General features: G+C 35.6%; 1 protein-coding gene across 1 annotated transcript; it reads right to left on the minus strand.

The window, feature by feature from the left end:
• Positions 1-1,589: 1,589 nt before the first annotated feature.
• LOC124633321 (GPI inositol-deacylase) lies at positions 1,590-20,132 on the minus strand. Its single transcript, XM_047168506.1, has 17 exons — positions 19,814-20,132; positions 19,641-19,732; positions 16,415-16,557; positions 14,721-14,878; positions 14,119-14,397; positions 13,471-13,641; positions 12,742-12,863; positions 11,137-11,271; positions 7,762-7,918; positions 6,217-6,488; positions 5,737-5,865; positions 5,254-5,475; positions 4,607-4,795; positions 3,788-3,941; positions 3,078-3,415; positions 2,680-2,781; positions 1,590-2,558 (listed from the first exon to the last, which is right to left on the minus strand). The coding sequence occupies exons 1-17, from the start codon at positions 19,964-19,966 to the stop codon at positions 2,168-2,170; spliced, it is 3,207 nt and encodes a 1,068-aa protein (XP_047024462.1). The 5' UTR covers positions 19,967-20,132; the 3' UTR covers positions 1,590-2,167.
• Between the last annotated feature and the right edge of the window lie 21 nt (positions 20,133-20,153).

The following is a 20,153-nucleotide window of genomic DNA, read 5'->3' on the forward strand; positions in this document are numbered from 1 at the left end:
CTAATACACTTCAGATATGTATTTTGTTGGTGGTTAAAACAAAAACATGTATTCCTTGGAAAGCCTTGATCAAAATGATGTTGAAACAGTATAGGAACGAAGATTAAGTAAAAACAATTAGGTACTGATCATTAAGCTGCTTATTATGACAAAATGGGGTGTGTAGGAGGAACAAGACATGTATTCTTCACTCCGACATGTTAACTCTTCACAGGGCAACTTATTCACAAAGAAATGGGCTTAGCTGTTTGGCTATAGGTACAGTTAACATTTTATTTGATCCAAAATTATCTACTCAGCAGTAAAATAATTAACTTGAGCCACAAAAGTAGTTTTGTTCATAGCATAACTATACAAACTTATAATTTTGAAGACCACAAAATAAAACCTTGATCTCCAAATTATTATTTTAAGTATCTCATCACTTTCACTACTATAACACCTTTGGTTCTTAAAAATTAAGGAATGGTATCATTATCTTCTATTATTTATTAGGTTAGGTGGATAACATATTGAGAAGTTGAAATCCTCAAAAACATGGAAGACTAACAAGAACAATGTCAGACATCCATAGTAACTTAGGCTCAATAAAAATATTTCATGTACAGTGAAAATTCTTAGTTTTTTTTAGTTTAATGTCAGAAGCTTTTCTATGTTTTCCACTTTTGCATTGAACTTCTCAAAACCAAATTATTAAAACGAAAAACCTGAACTCGATAAACAAAATAATATGATATATTTTTTTGAAAAAGTTCTAGATAACAATTAAATATTTTATAAGAAGTTAGTATTTTATATTTAAATTTTTGTAGTAAATAACTTTGTGTCCGTGAGAATTTAGTTTTAAAAGTTGATTGGGTGGGCCGAAACCTGACATTGTTCTTTCGTTATTAACCTTGCAAGCTTTAACATGATGTATTTTAGGTGAAGCAAATGGAGGTCTTAGCATCTGTGCATGTATAGAACTTCAAAAAATATTAATTTGACAAAAATGAAGCAAATATAACCCACTAAATATTGTTCAGATTGCTGCTATATAATAGATTTAATTTCAGGCTTCACCCTGGAAGGCTGATGTCCAGGATTAAATGTCTTTCGCCATTTGTGATGCTAATAACTGTCATGTATTTGGAGCTAAGGTTCCTTCATCCTTTTCCTTGCTGTCTGATGACCAACAATACATGGTTTCATTTGGTCTGCATTATGATGGTCAAAGTATAAATGCTTAATGCCAAAGTATAAAAACTGTTCCTTTTTCCTTCATACAAACACTAGGTGTTACAACTATGGCTAAGATTGAGAAAAATTTCTCATTCTACATGAACCATATGCTATTGCTAATTTAAAGGTTTTTCATAAAATCTAGCAACTGGATAATATCAGGTATAACATGTCTAGCACTAATCTAGATAATAATATTCTATCTATAACGATAAAAAGTGCCTATGTAACCTACATATTTAAATATTGAGACCTCTTTTAAAAAATGTGCAGTGTAGATAGAAGATTTAATTTGAATCTAGAATAATATAGGAAGAAATGTGAGGAAGTGACGTAATACGCGTAGTAAAATACTGATAATATCAATATCAAGTTTGAAATATTTTATATTTGGTAAGGAAAGGACATAAAATCATCTTCACCACATCTGTAAAGATCCAAATCCAAGGAAGAGAAATTTAAAATTTTCACATTCGCCTTGTCTCTTATGTTTCTCTTCCTACATAAATAACAGTTGTTTAGGGCAACACGATCATCCATAATTTAAAAAGTTTGTTCCAGTATACTTTTCATAAAAAAATCGTTGATACAATAAAATGTAAAGATAATACAATAATAATTTAAATCCTCTATAACCGGATAAAATATATTTCATATTACAAAAATATTCTGAATACTTCATTTTGTAAAATACAACATGGAAAAGTAATAAAATTGTTTTCGAGACCGTAGTAAACTTCTCGACCGTGTTCCTGTACCGAAATTCGAATAAAATTTGTTAGATTCACTGCGTATTTTTGACTTGATAGTCATTTCAACCAGTCAGCAGGCATAGAACTATCACATAAACACGTGTTCCAATAAGGCACATGTTCTTAACGCACTACGCCTGGAAGTGTTGTTAAAGAGTTCGTATATTATTGCTACATTCCAGCAACAGAGTACACTATAAATTTTCATTATAATTCACTTTGTCTCTAAGGCGCTTTATAACATTAAATATTTGACTTTCATTGCACATATCACAATCTTCAAGAGCGTCTTCCATTCCAGAACTCTCACTTGTTTTTTCACTGTTTTCATCGCATTTCTCTTCTTGACTTTTGTCACTGAATTCGTGTTCTATATTCGAAGTTTCACTCTCGTCATCAATGTTTGGTTTGTGAGTATTTTCTCTTGAGGGTATAATTTCCTCTCTATCACAGACCTGCTGCACTGTTATTACGGCGAACATGAACGTTACGCCGTAGTTGACGATGGTTAGAGATAGAGGTCCTAAAGCTAGTATGAATACTGCCATTGTGAAGAGTAATGCTGCGACCGACTCGTAGTGTCTCCTGTTAGCAAACATAGGATTCATTCAAATCAAGAAACATCTGATCATCAAAAAAAATCAAAGTTCAAAGAATCAATGCTACAATCACAAATACTTTTTTTTTGTAGTAGTAAGAAACTTACAAATTCCTCCTAGGACCATTCATTTGCCAAATGCAAGTTGAGCATGCAGACATTACCAACCCCGTGTGATACGACGTATCAGGTTTCAGCACAATACTGTATCTGAAATCGAAGTTTATTATATTACAATAACATAATATGTAATTGTAATCCACAGTAAACTGTTTTGAAAGATTCGAAATAATTTTTCGACAAAGTGGTTCATAGATGTCATTGGTCGATAGCACAAGTAACTTCTGTTCCCGATATTTTATTACTCTGCAGTTTTGCTTATTAGACATAGGGATTTTATATTAATTGTATGGGGACAGTGCCAACTCTCGTCACAAATTAACTGATAGATAAGTTATAGAAATCCACCGTTAATAAGGTAAAAAAAACAAAAGAAAATCACTTACGAAAAGTTCCTAGCCCACGTCAACAAAGCAGGCACATTCACCATAGTGACAGCAAGCCACATAGAAAACATCATCATGTGGAAGTTCAAGCTGCTCAGATCTTCATCGACATCCGAATTGTTCTCATTCTTCTTAGCATTGGCTTGACAACCTTTTTCTGACGTCACCTTTCCTTTGTTCTCTATTCCATTTTGACTAGAATGTTCATCAGACTTTACTAAACTAGTTTCAGCCTCTTTAGTTTTGTTCTTTTTAAACATACGGCATATTCTGGAGCCTATTTTCGCCATTATTTTGTATACGTAATCTTCTAGGTATTCCTCGTACATTTTCGAGAGCTGGAACAAGGTAGTTAGTATAAAGAAATGTTCTGTTACCTAAACATGTTGCAATAGGTAATGGATAGTTATCATTCTATACTAATACATAGGTATTATAATACCGAAGAGACAGGTTTGAAAAAAAAATGTTTCAGTGTCAGATTAACCGACTTATCCGGAAAGGCTATTGGCTACTTTTTATTCGGGAGTGTGGAGTACTTCCTACGGGCCGTGTGTGAAACCACTGGTAGAAGCTCCATAATCATTTGTCTGTTTTAAATAAATATTACAAGTAGGAATAGAAACATCACTACATACATAGATTAGCCTACTTGTTAACTAATTTCAACCTTATCCTAAAAGATATAAGGCGCAAATTGGTATGCTTACCATAAACGCATAGAAAGCTGCACCAGCGACAAGCGAGGCTGCTCCACAAGACAGGGGCGCCGCACATAGAAGTCCTGCGCTTACAACCATCGGTACTTTCTGAAGACCTGAAGCCACCTTCTCAGCTAAACCACTCCCACCACGCCACATTATTCTGAGGATTAAAAATAATAGAAATGCAAACGTACGTATGTTTAGAATGCTTTAGTGTTTGGTAGATGAAATTTGTGAAGGTTAGGTTGTGACGTTTAAGGATGTTCAGCAATTGGCACTCGATAGGCGGTGCTGCACGGATAAGAGCTAGGCTCTTAAATAGAAGAAGATGAAGATATAGTGGTACGTCATTAAATCCCTGTTTAGGTCAAATACCAGAAAACAGTATATTTTTAATATTTGGAGAAATAAACATTTGCATAGAAAATAAATTACACATATTCTGAACGAAGATATAAATATATAACAGCCAAATAATTTGGTGTATCATAACGGTAACAGGAAAAAAGACATCGGAAGGAGTTACGTATGAGATAAAGCTGTCTATTATGAGTGTTATGGCATTCATCTATAACATATGGTACGGTTTTATCGCAAACATAAATCTCTTATCAAGTGGAATTTAATAAAGATACGTAATAGATGCTTCTGCTCTGATGTAATAAAACTAGTTATATGTAGTTATATTTATTCAGAATTCCAATCCTATGAAAATTCCGTTACTATTCAAAACTAAAAAAAATATCCCTGTATACTGAAAACCAAACATCAGTCTGGCTGCAACCTTCTTCTTCCTATAACATTCCTCTAAAAAGGTTTACATACCTAAACAATAGTCTATGCGCGATCTGCGATGAGAAAACCATGACTGCTAATACTGCAGCTGCCATTATGTTCAGTATGCCTAAAGCCGTCATATAGGCTGGCAACACTAGCAGAGACTTCACGAAGTAGCGTAGCTCTTGATTCTGCCAGCTAGCGTTCTCGAACATGAACGATAGTATAGGAATTGAACTGTAAAGAGAAAAAGGTATGTTAGAATATTGTTAGAATAATTTGAATGTTTGCGTTCTATTTTGCAGTAATAGGTAAATATTGGTGATGTCCTCCTAGGCGATTATCGGTTACGGCGGCTGTTTTCATGTAAGGAGATTAGCCAACTGCGCAGGACATATTATAGTCCACAAGCATTTGCGCAGACACAGGTGCACTCACTATTCCTTCACTCTCATAGCCCGATGGGACGGCAATCCGACACGCATTTGACAGCTGACAGCTGGTACTCGATAGTTGTGACAGTTTATTTTGAAGACAAATTAATTTCCATACTGATTTATGAACTCTCTGCAAATGTTTTGTGAAACTATCGACTGTCTTTTTATTGTGACCACTATGAATGTCAGATATGTACGGATAGAATTTAAGCAATGTTGGTGAAAACATAAAACTTATAGATTTTAAAATATACTTACAGAAAAACAGTAGCCCCCAATCTTCCAAAAACGAGAGCATAATACGGCTTGACGCCTTCACTCATGAAGGTTGTATGCAACGATACACAGGACCCATGGTCTTGTAAATGCAATATATTGCTTCTAGCTGCCAATAGTACTATGGCTGTGGCATAAGGCACTATCACTGGGCTGTAGTTCCGAGCTATTTGTGCGAGGCGGAGGTACCAGGATGTTGATATACTGAAAAAATTTTACGTAATGATGATATGCAGACTTTTTTGAATAAATATAAGCTCAATCACAATCGATTAACCGCATTAAAATAAAAAATATCTGTATCGCAATGGTGCTATGTTGGGTACCTAAACCTAATAATAGTCTTTTTTTAGAGCAGGATTTGACGTAAAGCTCTATTCTGACATTCAAGGAATACTTAATAAAAATAAGACTTTCGTTACAATAAAAATTAAAGTATATATTTTCCCACTTTTGTTCACTTACCTAATGCTATAAGTACACTGAGGGTCCAACAATAGCGTGACTTTCACATCTTCCGTAGCATCTAAACCATCAGTGATATTGGGATTACTTCTGTACAGTCTTAACTTCATCGGACTTTGTTTTGTTTGTCTGAAATTGTTTACAATTTAGAATTAATAATATGAAATTTTATTTATAACATCGTAAAAGTGTCTAACATTATGGGGAATTATGTAATCTAAGACCGTAACCATTTACGGTTATCGTTTTGTTATAGCGAAAAAGTGTTTAGTCCGCTTGATTCGATAAAAATGGTTGCTTTTGTATGTCTACAAATAACGATAAGTTATTTCATGCAGGAACTAGAACTTTTAAACTTCAGGATAAATTTGGCGAACACACAATAATACTCATGACCTGACTTTTAACCGACTTCCCACAAAAGGGGTTTATCAATACGGATGTTAATATTTTTTATAATAAATAGCTTAGTATACTCACGTAAAATAATGGTAGTTTTCATGGTTAGGTGCCCACGGCACATGCAATTCAGCGGACACATGAAACTGCGTAGCTTTACAAGTCGCAGTGGGTTCAACATGAAGCAAGTACGCTTGATGCAATGTATTGAAGTCTTTCAGTATTAGCTCATAGTATAAACTGTCCTGTTCAGTCTCTTTGAGTATTTCGAACTTGCCAAACTGTATATCTGAGGGTACGTCTACCTCGATCTGACGAGACGCGTAATCGTTCACATCGACGTTTAACACTATCTGGAAATAAGCTGGAAATTGTATTATGTTCATATCTGTGCTACTTTTATTTTAATAACGGTGGGAGATGTCCTTCATATGGTTTTAATCAACTTAAAGTTCTCGCCGAATAAGTATGCCTCGTATATTCGCATTCGTGAGGTGGCTAATTTCAGAATCGCAAAGTTATTTTGCGCAACCAGTACCTACACTTACGTTGTGGATATGACGCATATACGCCCTTGTATCGTCGAGATGAAATGTTAACAGGGACGGTAAACAAACATTCATGCATTTGAAGTAAGACTTCTTTGTTAGTATAACACTCTATTCCTATACAAAGGGCTTTATAATTACGAAAGATGATGATGACATCAACCACATTATAACCCTTACTCATAAATGAGCTACGTCTTCATTAATCATACACCGCCGAAAGTTCTGGAATGCGTCCAACACACCTATTTCACGATATGATCAAAATAAATGCCCTTTCCCTTACGCACGCATATGATGGAAGGTCTCGTCTACTAATAGATTATACCTCATTCATTTCCTTGACTTACGTCAGAAAAAAAAAACATTAAGAAACATCGTAAATATAGTGGGAACATTTTGTTTACAGATTTTCTAAAGCCACATTCATTTTCAATGTACCTAACACAGTTACACTGTTTATACTAGTCTCCTGCATTTGGTTGAAATGCCTCTTTTTGTGGATATATTCTCTCCAGAAGTTGACTTAAGTCAAAACTAAATAGTTCAAGAAAACCACTATTTTGTATCCTTTTAACGTCTTTTCGAGTGCTGTTCACTTAATTAAGTCCTAATTGGCAAAACAATTAACCTAGTCTTCTACTGAAATATGAAACCTCTTTGGATAAGATACAAGATGTTGAGTTGCATTTGTGCCATATTTCAGGAGGAGGACATAAAATACGTAAATAATCGATTGGAATTACAGTAAACAGGAAATAGCTCATACCTATGCACTGCTTTTTTGTCATTGTAATGTCGTAGTATTTCAGAAGTAATTCAATTTTATGAATGATCGTTGCGTAAGCTTTGTGTTTGCATTTGTGTGAGGGCGCAGCACGGTTTTCAGGCCAAACTTGGCGCGTAAAAAAAATACGTACCATTTTTTTTGTCGATTTGGACAATCATTAGCACAATTACGTCCTTGAATATGGCATGGATGCAAATCAACAGCTTGTATAATAGCGATAGCATGAGCAATCATTAGAACCTCTTTCAAAACCAACTGACGGATTTAATTTCAGTTAATTTTACTCACCGGTTTCTTAGTAGGCGATACTTTGACAATTACGTGCGACCAATCAGGGTATTCCTCTTTGATTTTGTGCAAGTTTATTGTAGCTAATTTACGTTTGCCGAAGTCGTTGGCGGCACCTGTCCATCGACTTAGTTCTGACAATGAGACTGCATGTTTACTGAAATAAAAATAAAGAGCACGTTAATAGCACCGTTTGCTACTTTGTATTGAATTTATTGCATATAATTATTCTAAGTCTAGAACGGTGGAATGCATTTTTTAGATGCTTTCAGTGTTAAAAGTAGTTTTCTTCGATGCTGTTGGAAAACCCGGCATTAGATACTTTGAAAAGAGAGAAGGACGTGGATATTAAAATATCACATCATTTTATGAGTTATGTAGGGTGATGGGGTCAAAAGCATATCTCTCTTAATTACAGCCTAGTTGTCGCAAGTGTGGCTGCTGAGCACGAGGTCTCGGGTTCGATTCCCGAGTCGGGCCGAAATCGCTGAAGACTTTCACAAAGCAGCCCGGCGCCTGGAAGTTGGTGATTGATACACCCGTGCATCGGAGAGCACGTAAATATCGGTCCTGCGCCTGATCTCTCTCCGGTCGTGTCGGATTGCCGTCCCATCGGGCTTTGAGAGTGAAGGAATAGGAAGTGCACCTGTGCCTGCGCAAATGCTTGTGCACTATAATACACTCTTTTGCAAAAAAAGCGGGCACCTATGCAAAATCTTAGCTTTAAGGATTTTACGTGTATTTCAAAGGGTTTTAATAGTTTTAGTATGTTTCTAGCATCAAAAGGATTAGCCAAGCATGCGTGAGAGTGTATTCTAAATTTGAATTTTGTAAAATTGCTAAGAACGTGGTTTAACCTTGTTTTGGACTAACTGGTAGAAAGCTCGTCGGTGTTTTGAAAAGTTTTTGAAGTGATTTTCAGAAAACTGATAATGCAGTCTTAATTAATGATTAATGTACCTTTTTGTTAGATCAAAACATTTTTGAAAAACTATGCTTATTTGATAGAATTTTCACCTGCTCTAAATGGGGATAACTGATGATTGATGGCAATGTTAAGAGTTTCGGTATTTTAGTGTAAAGCGTTCTATTGTTAAGATATTGTACCCACGTGTTTTAAAATATCGCTTTTTCATAATTCAACACTATTTAGAGGAGTATCGGTACATTGGGCTGCGACAAAACCAATTTAAAGTAAGCAGTGCCGATCACAGCCCGTCTCCTATCGGACTTTGACATTTAAAAAATACCAAATTTTGTGATAAATGTTAAAATTAACCACATGAAAAATGATGAGGAGGGTTAAACCTATCTAAAAGTCAAATAATTGCCGCGTTGAAGCTCTCGATAACTCCATAGGTATCGGGTTACTAAACGATGATTTAGCTGAAACGGAGTCAAGAATTCAAAATTATTGGCCAATCGTATTTTTCTTAAGAAATCAATTATTGTTATGATTTAAGCAGGAAAGTGCTGTAGATGCCAGAAAATCTCGGTGCAGGCAAGTTTATTTAATAAAATGTCCGTGGGATGAAAACACGCTATTTAAACGCTCAGACTCATAGATCTTCAGAGGTCTACGGAGTTTCCCAAGAGAAGAGGTTGTTTAAAAATCAGTGATTACGAGACCTTAAGACCTCGTGCTCACAGTCTATGCGCTATTTTCTGTATTTTGTTGAATTCCAAGACTTTTGAAAAATGTCTAAGTCTGATAGGAGACGAGAGTTGTGATCGGCACTACTTACTTTAAATTGGTTTTGTCGCAGCCCAAAGTACTGATACTTCTCTAAATAGTGTTAAATTATGAAAAAGCGATATTTTAAAACACGTGGGTACAATATCTAAACAATAGAACGCTTTACACTAAAATACCGAAACTCTTAACATTGCCATCAATCATCAGTATAGCCCATTTAGAGCAGGTGAAAATTCTATCAAATAAGCATAGTTTTTCAAAAATGTTTTGATTTAACAAAAAGGTACATTAATCATTAATTCAAACTGCATTATCATTTTTCTGAACATCGCTTCAAAACACCGACGAACTTTCTGCCAGCAATTAGTCCAAAACAAGATTTAACCAATTTCTTAACAATTGTACAAAATTCAAATTTAGAATACACTCTCACGCATGCTTGGCTAACCCTTTTGATGCTAGAAACATACTACAATCATTAAAACCTTTTGAAATACACGTAAAGTCCTTAAAACTAACTAAGATTTCGCATAGGTGTCCGCTTTTTTTGCAAAAGAGTTTATGTCCTGCGCAGTTGGCTAATCTCCTTACATGAGAACAGCCGCCGTAGCCGATAATCGGCTAGGAGGACATCATCATTAAGTCCTTAGCGCTTAAAACGCAGCCATCAAACTTTATTGCATAGGCAGGTAGCAACATCAGAATAAAATACGAAATAAGCACTAAAGTGGTTACTTATATTCCTTCATTTTAGTACGACATTTGACTTTGCTTTTCGCACATGACGTAACCTACGAAGAAACCCTTATTGTTAATATCTCACTATCCATTTTTCTACGAAATAAATGCCTATCCAAACAATCACTATCAGATCATATCAGTCTAATATTCTGATACGGATAAGCGCTGACGCGGTGAATAGGTCAATATCCTTAGAATAAGCGATTCATTCCCAGATGAAACCCACATGATCTTTCGAGCCAGACATGTACCTACTTACTACTTGATGACTTTATGAATAGCCGAATGAGATAATGCTGGGTTTCACATGCTATTTTACCCGTGTCTCGATTGAACTACAGAGTTGCATATAGCCTTGCCTACCTCGATAAATGAGCTATCTAACACTGAAACAATTTTTGAAATAGATCCAGTAGTCCTTAAGTCCAATTTCAGGACCTTGCTGGAACTATTTGCTTCGCTTTAAAGCAAACAAACTCTTCGGCTTTCTTATATTAGTACCTATAGATTATTATTTCTTCTAAAATGTACCTACAAGTACCAGCTGCGTTATACGTCATAATCTCCGGATATAGACGTAAATCGATACTTACAGATGACACTTTCCTCTAAGCCTCTAATATCTAAAGACATCATCCAAGAATTTGAAGCACCAACGAAAGTTATTTTTGACACTACTTGACAGATTGTTTAACAAAGAAACAAGATAAATAATGGAATTATTTGGAGACATTCAAGAGATAGAAAATGCTAACGTCAATAAAATCATCTTATAATCTAGAAAGATCACTGACGCTTTAATATATCGATGATAGATAGCATATTGCAAACAACACACTTCAACAGGATTTTTTAAAACTATGTACCTACTATAACTGATGTAGTTATTGCTTAAGAAGTAGGTCTATTTTTTTTACAGTAATAATCAACTCACTCACCAGTATCTATAAGAGAAGTACGTATATTTGGCATTGCATCCGAATATCCATTCCTTATCGTCGACATTGACCGCTTCCACGGCCACGAAACGGTTTTGTGGGAACTTCACCAGTCGGATCATTAGATAAGTCGTTCTGGAAATAAAGTGCTTTATAGAAAAATACACCTTTATAAAATTACTTGGTGCTATAGTGTTGGGCTTTGTCTTTGACATTAATCGATAGTTTTCAAGCAATGTAAAATAAATTGGAAGGATTATTGTCTACTGCGGATTTTTATAACGCAAAAAAAATATTATCCATTCGCAAATCAACGGATAAATAGGAGATAGGTTAAAGACATAACATCATTTAGTCTTAATTTACAGTCAAAATGAGCATTTGCAGAATTAAATGTAAATACCGAGACTCAAATAAACAATAGCAAAACAGGAATTTCAATAAACATCTGTAGAACTGAGAACAATAAACTCGACATAATACTGTAATTTCTATGGAGTTCTCGTTTCATATAGAATGGCACTTCGTTACGGTATAGTTAAACCACGCAATTTCTCAGCAATAACCACAAGGTCGAGCGAATATACTCAATAGAACTCAATAGTACATTCATTATTCAATATTGCAAGTGCATTTTTTCTCATCAATGTTCGCGATAGACGGAAATATTCAAATGACGTAACATTAGCATCTTAAAATACGTATTTACTGCAACTCTGGATGTTAGCCAAAATATAGATCTATCGTGAATCGTCATAAAAAACCGTGATGACTAGTGCAAGTTCTCACGATAATTCCTTCACTGAAAAGTGAAAACTGCGCAAGCATGCGACTGTAGATCAAGAATTCCTTGGACTGTAGATCAACTGCCCGTAATGTACTAGTATTATTTCGACGACCTCTGTGGCGCAAAGGTCACCAAGCCGGACTGCCGAATCTGAGGTCCCGGGTTCGATTCCCGGTTCGATCGACATTTGTGTGATGAGCATGCTGGTTGGTCGTGGTCTGGGTGTTACAATATGTATTTATAAATATGTATATATGTAGCTATATGTAGTTTATCAGTTGTGTTAGCACCCATAACACAAGTTAATTAATAACTTAGCGTGGGGCTAACCGACCGTGTGTGAAAAGGTGTCCCGACATTATTTATTTATTATCTTGATTAATTGACGAGTAATTCTTACTTTAGGAGTATATAATCAAAATTAAATAAGAAATATGAATGAAAACTTACTAAAAAGTTGACACCCAAAAGTGTTATTTGGACTGTCTTTAGTAGTGATTACCTGGGCGAAATTACCCACTAAAATAGTCACATTTAATTTACGATTTTCAGCAAAATAAACTACACATTATTGCCTCGAACAATTTACGGCTTATTTTAAAGTAGTTACAAATTATCTTGCAGACTTTTGTGGGACCATATAACTAGCTTTATTTTAATTTATTGCTGAAGCCGATGCGTATTTACAATGTTCATGATTACAACTAAGTATGACTTGTCAGTACTTGAACTGAGAGATCCTGCCATAATGATGTTATTATCAATACCTACTATCTATTTTTAATTGCCTACATATACTGAGTTGTTAAATCACTTACTTATCAATCTGTGGTCGCGATATTTGATAAATTCTTCTATTATCTTCGTACCAAAAAGCGTCCGCGACCATAGACACATTCGCGCGAGGAATATCAGGACTTAGCGTCATCGAACGATTGGCCTGGAAACATATCCGTGATTGTATCTACACTATTAAATAAAAAATATTAGGTAAACTTAACTAGAACTCTATCTTATCGTATTGCAAAAATATTTTCGCAATACTCAGTTCATATTAACTGAGTGACACAATACACCCGGTTTGAACGCACCGAAAGTTTTTCAGATATTAAGTATAATAAATTAAATCTGAACAAGTTGGAACATGCATCAGTACTTCAAATGGGTTTGTTCCGGATCCCCGAAGTTCCTGTCTATTATATGAACGCATCATAATTTTATTATGTAACTAAATTTTACTTTACTCCATCATTTGTTGACGATGCTTCAAGCTTTATATAGTAAGTTAAGTTTATCACTATATAAAATAAATCTTGCCCCTCCGGGACTGGAACCTTAGGTAGGTACTAACCCTTAAAATTCGGGACTTGAGAACGATTTAAAAAAATCCCTTAATCATTGTTGAACAGGCTAGAATCGCTAAACCCCGATAAATGGCAAATATTTAAACAATCATAGTAGGTACGAGAGTTTATTTTTATTTGAAAAAGAAACCGATAGCAATAAAATGAAATTGCAAACTTATTAAATAACTATGCTTTACTTACCTGAAAGTATTGTACAGCACGCGACTTCAGCAACTGATGATCTTCAACAACTTGTTCCGTGATGGGATCCACGATAGAGAACAGGTATCGATTGATCACCATCACCAATTGTTTGCACCAAACTATGCAAACGTGGTCTGGTGATGTCCAAACACCAGGCACTGCTGTTGTCTGCGAAAAGATTGTTAAGTTTAAATAAAACTGTAATGATTATTATAAGTGAAGCTTTCCCTAAATGGTGTCCTAGCTTATTGTTGGCAACAACGGCAGTTCTCATGCAAGTTTCGCAGGACATATTATAGTGCACAAACACTTGCGCAGACAGAAGTGCACTCTGTCTCTTCACTCTCATAGCCCAAGGGTGTATTAATCACCCACTTCCAGACTCCGGCCTGCACTGTTAAAGTTTCTGAAACCCACAAAGCTCTTTTGAGTCGGCCCGGGAATCGAATCCGATACCTCGTGTATAGCAGTCGGGCTATGCGACATCTAGACCAAACAAAGCAGTTCCCTAAAGACGTTTTGTAATAAGTGCGAAAGATTCGCTTGTGGTAATGATAACGATAGTGCGGACTTGTGAAGGTCCCTGGCTGGTAACAACTAATATTAGACAATCAATGTTCTACTGAACTTGTATTCGTTACTTACCAAAGCGTTAATAAAACTATCATTAGATGACGTCAAACCGGAGGGTATTAAAACATCGCGAGGACCATTCCCGAAGCTGATCAATACTTTGTTTTGTTTCATTTCCATATTTTTGTTAATGTATGTGTCCCATTCTAGGTTCATTAGCATGTAGTAGTCATCCATTGCTGCGTCCACATTGACGACCGGTGCTTCTAACGGAGCCGCCAAAGAAATGGCTATTGAAGTCGCATTAATGGTGCTTGGGTAGGCTAATAACCTTTTTGCTATGAGTCCTCCCTATTGGTAGAAATAAATTGGTTTTGTTACTTAGTTGTAATGGAAATATTTTTTTTATAAAATTTGCAATTCATTGTATGAATGACCATTTTGGATTAATTTGATAACAAAATAAGCCTCCAAAGTAAACTGCGGATAAAATATATAGGTAAATGATCACAAAGTATGCCATAATAATATTATTTCTTACATTCTAGTTGGACAAGTTCAGATAAGGAATATTTTTATAGTGATTTATTATAGAACTTTGATAGACGTATGGCCAGTTTCTTCATCAAAAGTAAAAGTCATATGAAAATTTTCATAGTAATATTTGTTCTTACCATGGAATGTCCAATAAGTATGACAGATGTTGGTACTGATTTTGTGTACCTATTGCTCTTGTATAAACTCAAGATCTTTGATATACAAGCTGCTGCAAACTTGGTTTGGCTCTGAAGCACCCCACCATATAGACCAGACAACTCTTCATTGTAACTGACTAAAACAATATAAAAAAGTTAAGGTTCTATGGGAACAACTATGTGTATGAGTAACAATATTCTGTTGCAAATTCAGACTGATTTTGTGAAACCTTAGCTAAAATTCAAATAAGGGCTGATTTTTCAATCGCCAGATAACTTCTATCTGAGGAATATTTTTAACGTTTTGACAGCATTAGTATGGAAAATATGTCAAACCGCCATATTTATTCCTCAGATAGAAGTTAACTGATGATTGAAAAATCAGCCCTAAATATGACATATTGACACATTGAGTAAAGAGAATGATTAATTTTATATTACGAAAAAATAATCTAGGATGTTAATATTTGTAGATTTATGTACCTGTGTATGAGGATAATCATGGAAGTGTTAAAGTAGTTTTTTTTCAATTATGTGAAATAAAATGGCAAAAGTAAGCAAAAGTAGGTAGTAAATGAGATGGTAAAATATCACCATGTATTCAAAATGTTTACATAATAATATGTTGAATAACAAAAGACTTGTCATATTTAAATCCTGCACTAATTTGCATCAATCACTTTCACTATGTGATGAACAGTAAAGAATATACATGAGAGGATGCATAGAAAGTCTGGCTTCTTAGTGCCCTAAGTGTACCTTTACCCCTTGTCTAAATTAAAAAGGTTTTTTATCTAACCACCTTTTATCTATACTAGCTGTTGCCCGCGACTTCGTCTGTGTGGGCAATATAGAATTTCCAATTTCGTTTATTTAATCGTTCATTGCTCAACCCCCATGGGTGATAGCGTGATAATATATAGCCTATGAGTTGAACCGGCCCCCAAGTAATAGTCATGCAAAATTTGATTTAAATCCATGCAGTACTTTTTGAGTTTATCCGGGACAAACATACAGACAAACAGACGTACAGACAAAAATTCTAAAAACTACATATTTGGGTTCAGAATCGATTATGGATCACCCCCAAGTATTCTTTAAAAAAAATATTCAATGTACAGTTTTGAAAATCCTATCATTTTATTATATGTATAGATTACTTAACACAAAGAGGATTATTTATTGTTTGTTGGTATCTTAAAGGCGCCAAAACCGTTTTGAAAAATTCTTTCACTGTTGGGAAGCTACATTATCCCCAATTTATTATATCCAGGTATTGGGGACAGTTCCCACAGGACACGAGTTAGACACAAAAACAAGAAACAGGAAACAGCTTGTTGATTATATGCACCCATTTGATCAATCTTATTGTATAATACTATAGTTCGGCCATTCAGAGAATGCGTTCCTGACACGTCGCGATTGAACTGACGACGTAACTTTGCAATGGCGTTGCAGTTACGATAAAAATATTTTTGCTGGTTGTTTACCGTTTTAACAATTGAGGAGCATTAAAACAACATTATTATATCAATAATCAATGAATGTTATTACGTCGTCAGTTCAATCGCGACGTGTCAGGAACGCATTCTCTGAATGGCCGAACTATAAGAGAAAATTAATACAACAAAGAAACAATACTGATGCAGTACAAAAATATATAACAGACTTACTTGAAAAGAAGTCAAAATGATATTGCTCTCTCAAAGGGATACCCTTTGAGAGAGCCTTCCTTAGGGCTACAGAGGCAAGTGATCTGGCCTGCATATGACTTCCTGAGTTTCCGGGCAGAAACAGCACTGGGACACCATCAAACCTGATAAGATAACATCAAATCTATACATATAATAAATCTGTAGAAAAGTAATTTTTGTACATTGAAGAAATTGGCAAAAAAAATAGCCAGCATGTTAAAGGATAACTAACAGAACCCATTTCCATCATTTTTGTCATTTTTGTCTGTTTGTCTGTTTATCTGTTTGTTTGTTCGGGATTCACGTAAAATCTACGAATTCAATGCAGACAATGCTTACATACAAAAATTCTACGTAACTTGGGGTATTACTTAGTTTTTGTTTCATCGAAATCGATTCACTCTATCAAAAGATATGATTAATTTTGTGAATTCAAGATGTAAAATATTACGACACGCAATCTGTTTGTCAAAACTGTACATTTGAATGTTGTACTTATATTAGTTGATCGGCCTATTATTAACCTTTACACAGAAAATCACACCTTCATAAGTATATTCGGAAGAAAAAAAAAATGAAAATTGTGTTTAGCCAAGGTTAAAGTAGCTCCATCTGTGGTAATCTGTGTTAAATAAAATACATAAAATTTGTCAAAGGAGCGAGGTGGTAAATGACAATAAATTACCATACATTCTTTATAGAGGATTATTATTTCAACAGATGGAGTTGTGTATTTTCCGTAATTCACCATATTTTAACACGTAGTGTAATTTTTCGATAGACATTTCAATAGTGTTTGTCAGTTTGCCGAGCCACATCAAAATCCAATTATAATTATTACCTTGATGAAAGGAAAATAATAGTTCTCAGCCAAATTTAAAACGGTGCCATCTAAATTATTTTTTGAATATTATGTCAAAAATGATGACTTTAGTATAACAATTAATTATCATTTAAAGTTACAGATGGAGTTTATATCAGGATTTTTTCATAGACATAGTTTAGCTTATCTTCCACTAATGTGGTGGCCTTAAAACAAATTACTTTGAGTGAGTAGTATTAAGTAGACCTCCATTATTTTTTCTGATGCAAAATATGTTAACTTAATCCTAGAAGAAAGGAGTATCTGTCTCTCGCAAGCGCTGCTAAGCGTGAGGTAGGTAGGTAATGTAGGATTCTGTAGCTTTAAGAACAAGCCCAGATACAAAGTGCAGATAAGAAATGGGAGCTTTCTCGATTTAATACCATACACACGTAAAATGCTTTATGCGTCTGAAAACGTACAAATTGCGCGTCGCATACCAGAGACATGCTTACTTTCAACTTCTGATCGCAAATACACTGGTCACGATTACGAACAGTCTCAGTAAGACCCGAGCCAAGTCTAAAAAAACACCTTTTATATAAAACTACGTTTGATGTCATTCAATCACAAAGACAGAATTGTTCTCTGTTGCAAATCCTATCCACCTGTATCCTATCCTAATCCAGCATGCATTGCAGGTGTGCATTGCACAAAAACCAATGGTATCCTATTCGAGAAGTCAAAAGAGTCGACCTGCCAACGTCAGCTTCTGCGCTAAGCAAGTGTTCTTAATAGTACCATCAGAATTACATTCATCGTTGAATGAGGTGAATAAATTTTCAGAAACCACAATAACAGTAGGAGCCAAAGCATATGATCGCTTCATAGAGCTCTGATTGGCCCCAGGTGACCAAGTCAGGTCTGATTTGTTCGTTCATCAGATCTTTGAAAGCGTTTCGGTGGATACTTACTGTCGTCCTGGGTGACACAAAATATGGTATATAAACGTCCTCCGCAAGAGCGAAATTTTCCCGGTGTGCGGTAGTGACGCACAGTATACAACACTTATGTTCCTTTCGATTTGCTGGCTCCACCAAGAAATGACAAATTGCAAGCGTACATTTTGAAAATCTTGGCAAAACTGCAGGTTTCAAGTACCAAAACATGAAGTGGACTCTCACAGATACGTACATTTTGCCTATTCGTGAACTAATGCAAACATTTCGGTGGAGTCCCGGCTTAGGCCTCCCCCACATTAGGCGTGCGCGATCCTCGGGCGTGTGAGTAGCGCGGGCGTCGCGAGCACGCTGCATGAACGTCGCGTTTTGCTGCCCTGCGGCATTTACCTACAGCGCGCTCGCGGCGCGCACGCGCCGCTCTCCTTGACGTTTAACTGCTAAGGCGTTTAGCGGGCGGCGGGGATAGCAGGCGAAGGGGTAAGAACGCAACTCGAGCGCCGCGTGCTCGCCGCGAGCGCGTCGCTTGCACTCTTCACACATGCCGCAGGGCAGCAAAACGCGACGTTCATGCAGCGTGCTCGCGACGCCCGCGCTACTCACACGCCCGAGGATCACGCACGCCTAATGTGGGGTCAGCCTTACCATAGTGAGTAAGTGCACAGAAAATCCCCGTCATACAAGTGTTTCTCCCCAGTAGTGAAACTATCCTACCCTATGCGCCTGCTGATGATGATGACTCATTTTATCATCCATCCAGCTATTCCCCAACTATGTTGGTGTTGGCTTCCAGTCACCGAATCTGTTTGAGTACCAATATTTTGCTTGGAGCGATTACCTATCTACCTATCTTCAATCCAGTCAACTACACAAGCCGATATCCATGGTAAGACTGACAGACTTTCTGGCTTCTGATTAGTCGCAGCAGCTGCAGAAAATGTACAAATGACAGCTTTGTCAGACTCAAAGCATATAGACATAGGTTATAACTGTTTCCTGTGAAAATTACTTACGCACCATACGTAATAATTTTCCAAATTGGCTGACTAGATCCAGAGATATTCACAACGTCACAAACTTTACTTCTTTTGTTTAGATAAATGGTCACATCCACAACACAACCTTGATCAATGAATCTATGCGACTGCTAAGTGCTAATCCTAATTATACTGTCACGTGAAAGAATGCACCTGCGGGATAAGTAGTATTTTGACTATTCTATATTGCCCACGCAGACGAAGTTGCGGGCAACAGCTAGTAAATGAATAAAAATATAAAGTTTCATATAACAATCATGTAATAATTTATGTTTCTGTTCTTAACCATTTATTAACAACACAAAAACTATTAAGATTTTGAATATTAAACTATAACAACTCTGAATGAAAGTAATATTTTTTATTTACTCTTTAACAAAATATCATCATTATAAGTAAGTACATACCACATTTTTCTGGCTCTTTCAGTAAATCTTCCTTCACTGTATGCATACAATCCATATTGCGGATACATCTTATTCTCCGGAACGGTCAGTCGCTAAAAATATTCATGATTGAAAATCGTAATACTCTAAAGATTTTTTGGCGAGCATTGATCTTATATCAATCTGGTACTAACCACGAACTGTGGATACTCGAACATATAAGTCATTATACAATAGTTATTTTTGTCGCTAAAGTACAAATTCAAAACACCGAGAAGATAACCCAAAACAAAAATAAACGAAAGAATTTGAAAGACACTGGAACCCAAAATACTTAGGAACCTCATCTTGAAATATTATATTTAAATCTGAGCTACTAAAGGAACGATAATACTGCTTTAATTAATAACATTATCTTTTGGAAACAACACAAATGATAGAATTTCACTTTTTCACTCGTCACTGAATCGAAAAATGTTTGCATTTGTTTGCCAAATTGTCACACTGACTGAAAGAAAAATTGAAACTGAGGAT

The sequence above is a fragment of the Helicoverpa zea genome, chromosome 9 (assembly GCF_022581195.2).
Source record: "Helicoverpa zea isolate HzStark_Cry1AcR chromosome 9, ilHelZeax1.1, whole genome shotgun sequence".
In the NCBI taxonomy this organism is placed as follows: domain Eukaryota; kingdom Metazoa; phylum Arthropoda; class Insecta; order Lepidoptera; family Noctuidae; genus Helicoverpa; species Helicoverpa zea.